At 48.5% G+C, this 13,834-nt stretch overlaps 1 protein-coding gene across 1 annotated transcript in view; it reads left to right on the forward strand.

Annotated features, from left to right (window-relative positions):
* CHRDL2 (chordin like 2) overlaps positions 1 to 13,834 on the forward strand; it is a 122,294-nt gene that overhangs the window by 102,420 nt on the left and 6,040 nt on the right. Inside the window, exon 12 of the mRNA XM_038765163.1 lies at positions 10,547 to 10,635. Coding sequence (XP_038621091.1) covers positions 10,547 to 10,635 — 89 coding nt within the window. The remainder of the gene's footprint in view (positions 1 to 10,546; positions 10,636 to 13,834) is intronic.

Consider the following 13,834-nt stretch of genomic DNA (forward strand, 5'->3'; position numbering starts at 1 on the left):
GGCCACGCTGCTTTTCAAGTTGATAGACGCAATTCCTGCCCACAAGGAGCTTACAGTCTGCAGTGGGAGACAGACATGAAAATTGATTAAGGAAAGGAGAAATAGTAGAGTGTAAGAATATTTCCATAAGTGCTGTGGGGCTGCGATGTATATCAGAGTGCTTAATAATAATAATAATAATAATAATAATAATAATGGCATTTATTAAGCACTTACTATGTGCAAAGCACTGTTCTAAGCGCTGGGGAGGTTACAAGGTGATCAGGTTGTCCCGTGGGGGGCTCACAGTCTTAATCCCCATTTTACAGATGAGGTAACTGAGGCTCAGAGAAGTGAAGTGACTTGTCTAAAGTCACACAGCTGACAGTTGCTGGAGCCGAGATTTGAACCCATGACCTTTGACTCCGAAGCCCGGGCTCTTTCCACTGAGCCACGCTGCTTAAGGCATCTGCAGTCAAGTTCATAGTCTATACAGAGGGGAGGGTGGCTAGCGTATCAGAGGATAAGCCAGTCTGTGACCAGCTTTCAACACCTAATAATAACAATTGTGGTATTTGCTAAGCACTTACTATGTGCCAGGCACTCAGAGAAGCAGCGTGGCTCAATGGAAAGAGCCCGGGCTTTGGAGTCAGAGGTCATGGGTTCAAATCCCGGCTCCACCAGTTGTCAGCTGTGTGACTGTGGGCAGTTCACTTCACTTCTCTGGGCTTCAGTGACCTCATCTGTAAAATGGGGATGAAGACTGTGAGCCCCCCGTGGGACAAACTGATCACCTTGTAACCTCCCCAGCGCTTAGAACAGTGCTTTGCACAGAGTAAGCACTTAATAGATGTCATTATTGTTATTATTATTATTCTCTGTGCCTCAGTTCCCTCATCTGTAAAATGGGGATGAAGACTGTGAGCCCCTCGTGGGACAACCTGATCACCTTGTAACCTCCCCAGCACTTAGAACAGTGCTTTGCACATAGTAAGCATTTAATAGATGTCATTATTGTTACTATTATTATTCTCTGTGCCTCAGTTCCCTCATCTGTAAAATGGGGATTAAGACTGTGAGCCCCCTGTAGGACAACCTCATCACCTTGTAACCTCCCCAGCGCTTAGAACAGTGCTTTGCACAGAGTAAGCACTTAATAGACATCATTATTGTTATTATTATTATTCTCTGTGCCTCAGTTCCCTCATCTGTAAAATGGGGATTAAGACTGTGAGCCCCCCGTGGGACAACCTGATCACCTTGTAATCTCCCCAGCGCTTAGAACAGTGCTTTGCACAGAGTAAGCACTTAATAGACGTCATTATTGTTATTATTATTATTCTCTGTGCCTCAGTGCCCTCATCTGTAAAATGTGGATGAAGACTGTGAGCCCCCCGTGGGACAACCTGATCACCTTGTAACCGCCCCAGCGCTTAGAACAGTGCTTTGCACATAGTAAGTGCTTAATAAATGCCATAATTATTATTATTAATGACGCACACGTCCCTACCCCACGTGGAGCTCCCAGTCTCAATCCCCATTTTACAGCTGAGGGAACTGAGGCACAGAGAAGTGAAGTGACTTGCCTCAGGCCACACAGCAGACAGGTGGCAGAGGCGGGATTAGAACCCATGACCTGCTGAGTGCTGGTTGGTGGTCGATCCACTACGCCATGCCCAACACAAGCCTGTAATTCCCCTGCCTCTCTAAAGCCGGTCCAGTGCTGCCCAAATCTCCTGGCTTCGGGTCAGGCCAGGCTGTTCCCTCTTGGCCGCAAACTCTCTAATTTGGGTTGTTGAGACTTGGGACCCTATTTATTGAGCGCTTACTGTGGGCAGAGCACTGGACTAAGCGCTTGGGAAGTCCAAGTTGGCAACATATGGAGACGGTCCCGACCCAACAGCGGGCTCGCAGTCTAGAAGGGGGGAGACGGACAACAAAATAAAACATGTGGACGGGTGTCAAGTCGTCAGAACAAATAGAATAGAATTAAAGCAGCACAGCAACTCCCCTCAGTCAGTCGGTCGTGTTGATTGAGCATTTGCTGTGTGCAGAGCACTGTACTAAGCGCTTGGGAGAGTACAGGAGAAGCAGCGTGGCTCAGTGGTAAAGAGCCCGGGCTTTGGAGTCAGAGGTCACGGGTTCAAATACCGGCTCCGCCAATTGTCAGCTGGGTGACTTTGGGCAAGTCACTTCACTTCTCTGGGCCTCAGTTACCTCATCTGTGAGATGGGGATTAAGACCGTGAGCCCCACGAGGGACAACCTGATCACCTTGTAACCTCCCCAGCGCCTAGAACAGTGCTTTGCACATGGTAAGCGCTTAATAAATGCCATTATTATTATTTTATTTATTTACAACAGAAGAGTAAACACATTCTCTGCCCACAGCGAGCTTCCAGTCTAGAATCCCTCCCCCCAAGATCCAGCCTAAATGCCAGGAGGGTCAACTTTCCTGACCAGGAAGGGAATCAGCCTTCCATAATAGTAATGATGGCATTTGATAAGTGCTTACTATGTGCAAAGCACTGTTCTAAGCGCTGGGGAGGATGCAAGGTGATCAGGTTGTTCCATGTGGGGCTCACAGTTTATTTTATTTTGTTAGTATGGTTTTGTTCTCTGTCTCCCCCTTTTAGACTGTGAGCCCACTGTTGGGTAGGGATTGTCTCTATATGTTGCCAACTTGGACTTCCCAAGCGCTTAGTACAGTGCTCTGCACACAGTAAGTGCTCAATAAATATGACTGATTGATTGATTGATAATCCCCATTTTCCAGATGAGGGAACTGAGGTCCAGAGAAGTGAAGTGACTTGCCCGAAGTCACACAGCTGACAGTTGGCAGAGCCGGGATTTGAACCCATGACCTCTGACTCCCGAGCCTGGGCTCTTTCCACTGAACCACACTGCTTCTCCATACTGTGGCAAGGATCAACCTTCCCGGTCATGGCAAGGAGTCAACCATTTTTTTATGGGATTTGTTAAGCACTTTAATAATAATAATGATGGCATTTATTAAGCGCTTACTATGTGCAAAGCACTGTTCTAAGCGCTGGGGAGGTTACAAGGAGATCAGGTTGCCCCACGGGGGGGCTCACAGTCTTCATCCCCATTTTACAGATGAGGGAACTGAGGCCCAGAGAAGTTAAGTGACTTGCCCAAAGTCACACAGCTGACAAGTGGTGGAGCCAGGATTCGAACCCATGACCCCGGACCCCAAAGCCTGGGCTCTTTCCACTGAGCCACGCTGCTTCTCAGTGCACTTGCACTGTACTAAGCACTGGGATTGATACAGGTTAATCAAGTTGGACACAGTCCCTGTTCCACGTGGAGCTCACAGTCTTCACCCCCATCTTACAGATGAGGGAACTGAGAACAGAGAAGTGACTTCTTGCCCTTGACTTCTGAGGCTCAGAGAAGTTAAGGGGCTTGCCCAAGGTCACACAACCGGCAAATGGTGGAGGTGGGATTAGAACCCAAGTCCTTCTGACTCCCAAATCTGGGCTTTATCCACTAGGCCAGGCTAATTCCAGGTCACTGCAAGGATCAGCCTTCCTGACAGTGAGCGAGGAATCAACCTTCCTTGGCAGGGATCATCAACGCGGCTTAGTGGAAAGAGCCCGGGCTTGGGAGTTAGAGGACGTGGGTTCTAATCCCAGCTCTGCCACTTTGCCGCGTGACCTTGGGCAAGCCACTTAACTTCTCTGGGCCTCAGTTACCTCCTCTGTAAAAGGGGATTAAGACTGTGAGCCCCATGTGAGACAACCTGATGGCCTTGTATCTACCCAACTGCTTAGAACAGTGCTTGGCAGAGAAGCAGCGTGGCTCAGTGGAAAGAGCCCGGGCTTTGGAGTCGGAGGTCATGGGTTCAAATCCCGGCTCTGCCAACTGTCAGCTGTGTGACTTTGGGCAGGTCACTTCACTGGACCTCAGTTCCCTCATCTGTAAAATGGGGATGAAGACTGGAAGCCCCCCGTGGGACAACCTGATCACCTTGTAACCTCCCCAGCGCTTAGAACAGTGCTTTGCCCATAGTAAGCTCTTAATAAATGCCATCATTATTATTATTATTACATAGTAAGCCCTTAACAGATACTGTAATTATTATTATTATTATTATTATTATTATTATTATTATTATTATCAGCCTTTCTGACAATGCCGGGGGGTTGGGGGGGCAGTGGTCAGCCTTCCTGACCACAGGGAATCATCCTTCCTGACAACAGGGGGTCAACCTTCCTGGCCAGGATTAGGATAAACTTCCTGGCCACAGCCTCGCTGGCCATGGAGGAGATCAGTCTTCCTGGCCACAGCAGGGATGAGCCTTCCTGACAATGGGGGGAATCAGTCTTCCTGGCCATGCTGGGAATCATCTTTCCTTACAGTGGGGGACCAGCCTTCCCGCTCAAGGTAGGGACCAGCTTCCTGTCCATGGAGGGGATCAGCCTTCCTGACAATGGGGGGAATCAGTCTTCCTGGCCATGCTGGGAATCATCTTTCCTAACAGTGGGGGACCAGCCTTCCCACTCAAGGTAGGAAACAGCTTCCTGTCCATGGAGGGGATCAACCTTCCTGACAATGGGGGGAATCAGTCTTCCTGGTCATGCTGGGAATCATCTTTCCTAACAATGGGGGGCCTGCCTTCCCGCTCAAGGTAGGGACCAGCTTCCTGCCCATGGAGGGGATCAACCTTCCTGACAATGGGGGAATCAGTCTTCCTGGCCATGCTGGGAATCATCTTTCCTAACAGTGGGGGACCAGCCTTCCCACTCAAGGTAGGGACCAGCTTCCCGTCCATGGAGGGGATCAACCTTCTGGATCATTGAGCGTGGCTTAGCGGAGAGAGCCCGGGCTTGGGAGTCGGAGGTTGTGGGTTCTAATCCTGGCTCCGCCACTTGTCAGCTGTGTGGGCAAGTCACTTAACTTCCCTGTACCTCAGTTACCTCATCTGTAAAATGGGGATTAAGACTGTGAGCCCCACAGTCTATCTACCCCAGCGCTTAGAACAGTGCTTGGCACATAGTAAGCGCTTAACAAATGTCATTATCATTACTACTGTTATAGCGCACTCTCCTAAGCTCTTAGTACAGTGCTTTGCACACAGTAAGCGCTCAATAAATATGAATGAATGAATGATCCGCCTCTCGAACATTAGCAAACTTCCTGACAATGGGGACAGCGTGGCTCAGTGGAAAGAGCACGGGCTTGGGAGTCGGAGGTCGTGGGTTTGAATCCCAGCTCCGCCACTCATCTGCTGTGTGACCTTGGGCAAGTCGCTTAATTTATCTGTGCCTCAGATTATCTGTAAAATGGGGATTAAAAGTGTGAGCCCCACGCGGGACAACCTGATTACCCTCTATCTACTGCAGTGCTTAGAACAGTGGTTGGAACATAGTAAGTGCTTAACAAATACCATCATCATCATTATTATTAATGGGGGAAATCAGCCTTCCTGCCATGGTGAGGATCAACCTTCCTGGTCATGGCAAGGTTGGGCCTTCCTGAGCAGAGTAGCGATCAACTTTCCTGGCTCTGGCTGGGAATCATCTTTCCTGAAAATGGGGAATCAGCCTTCCTGGCAGAACCTGAATGTCTGTGTCTTGAACCGTCAGGGCCTTGGATGTCCCTGTTGGGAACTGAGGTCTCTGATTCCCTCTCTCTGACCCACCCTCTCCTCTCCTCTGCCTTCCTCTAGGTCACTGGAGCATCCTGCGAGCGCAAGCCCCAGTGCTTAGAATGACAGCGAGTCCAGAGGAAGAGCCAAAGAACTTGTAGTACAGACTTCTCCATCTGCGCCCCCAACTCCCATAAATATATATATATATATAATATATGCATTAATAATTAAATTTCATCATTATTAAAGGACTGAGATGGAAGTGAACACCGAAAGCAACCCAAACATACCCCACTCCAGCAAAGGAGCAATGGCCTCTGGCTGAGGGAGTGGGAAGGAAAGAGAGAGAGAAAGAGTGAGAGCAAGAGAGAAATAAGGGTAGAATTAACACACTGCCTCTTCCTCCCTTTTTTCTCTCTTTTCTCCTGCATCTTCTTCCTCCACCTCCCTTTTTCTCTCTTTTCTCCTGCATCTTCTTCCTCCACCTCCTCCTCCACCCCATCCCTTTTCTTCCTCTTCTCCTCTCCCTCTTCTCCTCCTTCTCTCTCAGCATAGTAGCTGCCATGGGGATAACAATGATGGTATCTGTTAAGCGCTCACTATGTGCCAAGCACTGTTCTAAGCACAGGGGCAGATACAAGGTAATCAGGTTGCCCCACGCGGGGCTCCCAAGCTTCATCCCCGTTTTACAGATAACTGAGGCCCAGAGAAGTGAAGTGACTTGCCCAAAGTCACGCAGCTGATAAGTGGCGAAGTCAGGATTAGAACCCGCGATCTCTGACTCTCAAGTCCGTGCTCTTGCCACTAAGACATCCATAGATAGCTTCATCCATGGGAAAGAATGAGCGAACAGGTTGAAGCTGCAGCAGGAGGGATTTGGGCTAGAAAGAACAAAGAACTTCCTATTGGGATGGTTGAGAGGCCCAGGAATGTGGAAGGGGTGAAGGTGTGATGGTGATTCTTTCCCTATGGGAAGTCAAACTCAGGGGCGGGGAGGAGTGTCATTCTCATCCAGCTGGGATGAGATTAAGGATAGCCTGCCTGGAAGCAGGGGGGTAAACTATGTTGGCTTCACAGGGCATTCCCAGTCCCAGTGGGTCTTGGATTTCTTCTGCCGAAGGTCATCCTCAGCGCATCTCTGGCCCCCTGCCAGGATGGCCCCCTCCCCACTGTTGAGCGGGGGTAATAATAATAGTAATATCTGTTAAGCACTTACTATATGCCAAGAACTGTTCTAAGCGCTGGGGTAGATAGGAGTTAATCTGGTTGGACACAGTCCCTGTCCCACATCATCATCAATCGTATTTATTGAGCACTTAATGTGTGCAGAGCACTGTACTAAGCGCTTGGGAAGTACAAGTTGGCAACATATAGAGACAGTCCCTACCCAACAGTGGGCTCACAGTCTAAAAGTGAGTCCACATGGGACTCACACTCTTAATCCGCATTTTGCAGATGAGGGAACTGAGGCCCAGAGAAGCGAAGTGACTTGCCCAAAGTCACACAGCAGACACGTGGTGGAGCCGGGATTAGAACCCAGGTCTTTCTGACACTCAGGCCCGTGCTCTATCAATCAATCGTATTTATAGAGCGCTTACTGTGTGCAGAGCACTGCACTAAGCGCTTGGGAAGTATAAGTTGGCAACATATAGAGACAGTATCCACTAAGCCACACTGCTTCTAGCAGCACGTCCCCGGTCATTCATTCATTCATTCATTCATTCAATCGTATTTATTGAGCGCTTACTGTGTGCAGAGCACTGTACTAAACGCTTGGGAAGTACAAGTAGGCAACATATAGAGATGGTACCTGGTCCCTTTGCATACCATTCTGCATACTCATGGCAGCTCTGAGTTGGTTAAGGAAGTCTGTGTCCCCTACCTCCAGGCTGAAATCCCACCCCTCCTAAAATCCCACAATCCATCCTCTCCCCCTCCATTAGAGGTTGGGAGGATGGAAATCCCATACACCGCTTTACCTCACAGCTCTGTAATCAATCGATCAATCATATTTATTGAGCGCTTACTGTGTGCAGAGCACTGTACTAAGCTCTTGGGAAGTACAAGTTGGCAACATATAGAGACAGTCCCTACCCAACAGTGGGCTCACAGTCTAGAAGGGGGAGACAGAGAACAAAACCAAATACATTAACAAAATAAAATGAATAGAATAGATATGTACAAGTAAAATAAATAAATAGAGTAATAAATATGTTCAAACATATATGCATATATACAGGTGCTGTAGGGAAGGGAAGGAGGTAAGATGGGGGGATGGAGGGGGACGAGGGAGAGAGGAAGGAGGGGGCTCAGTCTGGGAAGGCACCCAGCTGATTCCCCCCCCAAGCACAAAGAGTTCTGGGAATCAGTCAATCAACCACATTTATTGAGTGCTTTCTGAGCCTAGAGCACTGTACTAAGTGCTTGGGAGAGTCTGGCGCTTAGAACAGTGCTTGGCACATATTAAGCACTTAACGAATACCATCATTATTATTACAGTAGAACAGAGTTCATTCATTCAATCATATTTATTGAGTGTTTACTGTGTGCAGAGCACTGTACTAAGCGCTTGGGAAGTACAGGTTGGTAACATACAGAGACGGTCCCTACCCAGTAGTGGGCTCACAGAGGTGGTAGACATGGTCTCCACCCACGGCGAGCTTACTGTCTAGAGGAAGAGTCTAAAGTCATACAGTCTAGAGGAGGCATTTAGAGTCTAGAGGAAGAGACTGAGAAGCAGCGTGTCTCAGTGAAAAGAGCACGGGCTTTGTAGTCAAAGGTCATGGGTTCAAATCCCGGCTCTGCCACTTGTCAGCTGTGTGACTTTGGGCGAGTCACAACTTCTCTGTGCCTCAGTTCCCTCATCTGTAAAATGGGAATTAAGACTGTGAGCCCTATGTGGGACAACCTGATCACCCTGTATCCCCCCAGTGCTTAGAATGGTACTTTGCACATAGTAAGCGCTTAACAAATACCATCATTATTATTATTATTTTATTGGCGTCTAGAGGAGGAGCATAGAGTCTAGAGGAGGAGCTTACAGTCTAAAGGAGGGACTTGAGAGCTGAGAGCCTAGAGGAGAAACGTACAGTCTAGAGGAGATGCTTGCAGTCTAGAGGAGAGGCTTACAGTCTAGAGGAAGAGCTGGGAGGCTAGAAGAGAAGCTAACAGTCTAGAGGGAGAGCTGGGAATCTAGAAGAGAAGCTTACAGTCTAGAGGGGGAGTTTACAGTCTGGAAGAGGTGCTTCATTCTAGAGGAGAGGCTTACAATCTAGAAGAGGGGTTTACAGTCTAGAGGAGGAGCAGTCTAGAGGATGGGGTTGGCAGTCTAGAGGAAGAGTTGAAAGTCTAGAGGAGCAGCTTGCAGTCTAAAGGAGGAGCATACAGTCTGAAGGAGCAGCTTGGAGTCTAGAGGGGATGGATCTGGCTCGGAGGCTGGCTGGATCCAGGGAGGCAGGGAACACAGGGAAAGCGCCAGACTGGACTTGGCTGGAGGTAGGACTGAATGGTTTCCCACCCGCTGAGAGAATGGGGAAGGGGTGGGGGTGGGGGGGCATTCTGGCAGTGAGGTCTGAGAGATGCAGCTGGCCAAAAGTGGTGGGGGAGGTGTCTCTGCTCCCCAGTACACAACCTCTTGAAGAAACTTTGCAGCCCTGTCAAGGAAGCCAGAGTGACGATATCAGCCCCAGTTCTACCCCCAGCACTGCCCCAGAGGGCACAGGGAATCATTCGTGGCTCGAATGGAAAGAGCAGGGGCTCTGGAGCCAGAGATCATGGGTTCAAATCCCGGCTCCACCAACTGTCAGCTGTGTGACTTGGGGCAAGTCACTTCACTTCTCTGGGCCTCAGTTACCTCATCTGGAAAAAGGGGATTAAAACTGTGAGCCCCCCCGTGGGACAGCCTGATCACCTTGTAACCTCGCCAACGTTTAGAACAGTGCTTTGCACATAGTAAGTGCTTAATAAAAGCTATCATCATTATTATTATTCATTCAACCATATTTATTGAGCATTTAATGTGTGCAGAGTACTCTGGAAGGTATTGGAAGAGTAAAATCTAACAATAAAAAGCCACATCTCCTGCCCACAACAAGTTTACGGTCTAGAGACAATGAGCTGACAGTCTCCAATCAGCTCTCAGGGGGAGGGTCCCCTCGGTCTTCCCATAAATGGGCCCAGAAACTTCCATCTGCCTTCCCCAGTGGCTTCCAGACTTTCTTCCTACTCACCTGCTACTTCTGTCATTAATTCTGGGAAGCCAGAATCGGGGCCATTCATTCATTCAATTGTATTTATTGAACACTTACTGTGTGCGGAGCACTGTACTAAACGTTTGGGAAAGTACAACAGCAATAAACAGTGATACTCCCTGCCCACAGTGAGCTCACTTTCTATAGTGGGAGAGACAGACATCAATGCAAATATATAAAATGACAGCTATGCACATAAGTGCTTTGGGGCTGGGAGAGGGGAAGAGCAAAGAGATCGAGTCCGGGCAACGTAGAAGAGAATGGGAGATGAGGAAAAGTGGGGTTTAGTCTGGGAAGGACTCTTGGAGGAAATGGGCCTTCAGGAAGGCTTTGAAGAGGTGGGAGAGGAATTGTCTGGCTGATTTGAGCGGGGAGAGCATTCCAGGCCAAAGGCAGGATGTGGGCGAGGGTTGGCGGCGAGATGGGTGAGATGGAGGTACAGTGAGAAGGTTGGAATTAGAGGAACGAAGTGTGTGGGCTGGATTGTAATAGGAGAGTAGCGAGGTGAGATAGGAGGGGGCAAGGGAATGGACTGCTTTAAAGCCAATGGAGAGGAGTTTTTGTTTGATATGGAGGTGGAGGATGGGTGGCCAACCTCTACTGGAGCCCACAACTCCCTCCTTCCCACCTAGGCCACACATCAATCAGGCTTGGCACAATCTGGCTGCCCTCGGGGACATGGGGGACCAAAGCCCTGTCCTCAGGAAGCTCCGATGTGGAAGGTGGTCAGCTCAGTTCCCAGCAGGAATTCGGGACCAGTGGCAAACTTGGTGGGCAGATCTTCTGCCGAACTGTGGGTCGCTGACGGCAGCCCAGCCCCCGGAGCAGGCCCATCCTTCTTCCCAGGATGGGGGGTCAGCCCGGGATGGGATGGGGGCGCGGTGGCAGTGGGAGAGGGGAGGAGCAGTCCCTGGGCTCAGATGCTTTGGAATGTTCCACTGGGATATGTTTTCCATGAATCTATTTACTTGGGGATCTGGACCGGTCTGACATGACATATTAAAACGTTTTCGGCAACGGCTTTTCCAAGGCTGCACCCATGTGGGAGTCTGTGGGGTTTTGACTGCATTTAGGTGGTCAGGAGACGGGATAATCGTGTGTGTGGGTGTGTGCGTGCATGTGTGTTTGTGTGTGTCAGTCAGCCAATCGTATTGAGTGCATACCGTGTGCAGAGCACTGTACTAAGTGTTTGGAAGAGTACACTAGAGCAGTAAACACACACATTCCCTACCCACAGCGAGCTTACAGTCTAGCTGGGGAGGCAGACATGAATATAAATATATAAATGACTTAAATGGACCTAAGTGCTGTGGGGCTGGGCGGGGCAGCCCACTTGTACTTCCCAAGCGCTTAGTACAGTGCTCTGCACACAGTAAGTGCTCAATAAATATGATTGATTGATTGATTGACAGGGGCTGAACAAAGACAGAGAGTCAGGATGAAGCAGAGGAAAGAGAGGGAGAAGAGGAAAGGAGGGCTTAGTCAGGAAAGGCCTCTTGGAGGAGATGTACCTTTGAAGTGGGGGTGGAGAATCAGAGTGTGTGTTTGTGTGTGTGTGTGTGTGTGTGTGTGTGTGTGTGTGTGTGTGTCCCTTTTCACCCAACAGACTATTCAATCATATTTTGTAAGCTCTTTTTAGCACTGTACTAAACACTTAAAGCTCACGCAACCTTCTTGATAATGACGGTATTTGTTAAGCGCTTACTACGTGCCAAGCACTGTTCTGAGCACTGGGGTAGAGACAAAGTAATCAGGTTGTCCCACATGGGGCTCACAGCCTTCATCCCCATATTACAGATGAGGTTACTGAGGCCCAGAGAAGCGAACTGACTTGTCCAAAGTGACACAGCCGACAGGTGTCGGAGTCAGGATTAGAATAATAGTAATGATGGCATTTATTAAGCGCTTACTATATGCAATGCACTGTTCTAAGCGCTGGAGAGGTTACAAGGAGATCAGGTTGTCCCATGGGGGGGTTATAGTCTTAATCCCCATTTTACAGATGAGGTTACTGAGGAGCAAAGAAGCGAACTGACTTGTCCAAAGTGACACAGCCGACAGGTGTCGGAGCCAGGATTAGAATAATAATAATAATGGCATTTATTAAGCACTTACTATGTGCAAAGCACTGTTCAAAGAGCTGGAGAGGTTACAAGGAGATCAGGTTGTCCCACGGGGGGGTTACAGTCTTAATCCCCATTTTACAGATGAGGGAACTGAGGCCCAGAGAAGTGAACTGACTTGTCCAAAGTGACACGGCCGACAGGTGTCGGAGCCTGGATTAGAACCCGTGACCTCTGACGCCCAAGCCCGGGCTCTTTCCATTAAGCCACGCATCAGCCCCTTGCAGTCAGGAATCATGACACTGTGTCTTCTCCTCCTTTTTCCTTCTATAGGGCCCAGTCTTGGGCCCTGTTCACTTCCCATTGTGTGCAGACTACAGGCTCCATCATATACACACACACAGATATACACAGTAAGCTACAAAGCCAATCCGAGCTACTTACTAAACGCTTCGTGTGGGCAGAGCATGCGATAGAGAAGACAGGCATAGCCCTACCTGAGGATGAAGGAGGTTGCAGAGGATCACTGGGAAATGAGAAGCAGCATGACCTGGTGGAAAGAGCCCCAACCTGGGAGAGAGAGGACCTGGGTTCTCATCCCAGCTCTGCTCACTGCTTGCTGTGTGACGTCGGTCAAGTCACTTCACCTTCTCTGGGCCTCAGTTACCTCATCTGTAAAATGGGGATTACATCCTCCTCTCTCCAATTGATACAGTGACCACCAATGTAGGACAGGGACTGTGTCCGACCTGATAAACTTGTATTTACCCTAGTCCCCTCTAGACTGTAAGCTCGTTGTGGGCAGGGAATGTGTCTGTTTATTATTGCATTCTCCCAAGTGCTTCGTACAATGCTCTGCACACAGTATTTATCTCGATGACTGATAAACTTGTATTTACCCTAGTCCCCTCTAGATTGTAAGCTCGTTGTGGGCAGGGAATGTGTCTGTTTATTATTGTATTCTCCCAAGTGCTTCGTACAATGCTCTGCACACAGTATTTATCTCGATGACTGTCTATTTATATATGTTTCCCCCGTCACTAAACTGTGAGCTCGTTGTGGGCAGGAATTGTCACTCTTTATTGCTGTATTGTACTTTCCCAAGAGTTTAGTACAGTGGTCTGCAAACAGTAAGCGCTCAATAAATACGATTGATTGAATGAATGAATGAATGAATGAACACAGTAGTGTCTGGATAAATTTGATTGAGTGACTGACCCCTTAGTACAGTGCTTAACAAATAGTAAGCTAAGTAAGCACTCCAGCCAGGGAAGGCTGAGCACTGGGGTGGAAGACAGGCATTCATATTTTCAATCTTATTTATTGAGCACTTACTGTGTGCAAAGCCCTGTACTAAGTACTTGGGAGGGTACAATTTAACAGACAGACACATTCCTGCCCACAGTGAGCTCACAATATAGAGGAGGAGATAGACATTAATGTAAATAAATAGATTAATAAATAAATAAATAAATGATAGATATATACAGATAAATACATGTGTGCTTTGGGGATGGGAGGAAGAATGAATGAAGGAGCAAGTAAGAGTGGCAGAAGGGAGTGGGAGAAAAGGAGGGGAGGGCTCAGTCCAGGAAGGTTTCTTGATATCTATTCTATTTATTTTATTTTGTTAATATGTTTTGTTTTGTTCTCTGTCTCCCCCTTCTAGACTGTGAGCCCACTGTTGGGTAGGGACCGTCTCTATATGTTGCCAACTTGTACTTCCCAAGTGCTTAGTACAGTGCTCTGCACACAGTAAGTTCTCAATAAATACAACTGATTGATTGATTGATTGGTGGAGATGTGCCTTTAATAAAGCTTTGAAGAGGGGGAGAGCAATTATCTGTCTGATATGAGGAGGAAGGGCGTTCCAGGCCTGAGGTAGACGAGAGGTCAGTGGCGAAATACAGTGAAGAGGAGCGAAGTGAG

The sequence above is a fragment of the Tachyglossus aculeatus genome, chromosome 2 (genome assembly GCF_015852505.1).
Source record: "Tachyglossus aculeatus isolate mTacAcu1 chromosome 2, mTacAcu1.pri, whole genome shotgun sequence".
NCBI classification, from domain to species: Eukaryota; Metazoa; Chordata; class Mammalia; order Monotremata; family Tachyglossidae; genus Tachyglossus; species Tachyglossus aculeatus.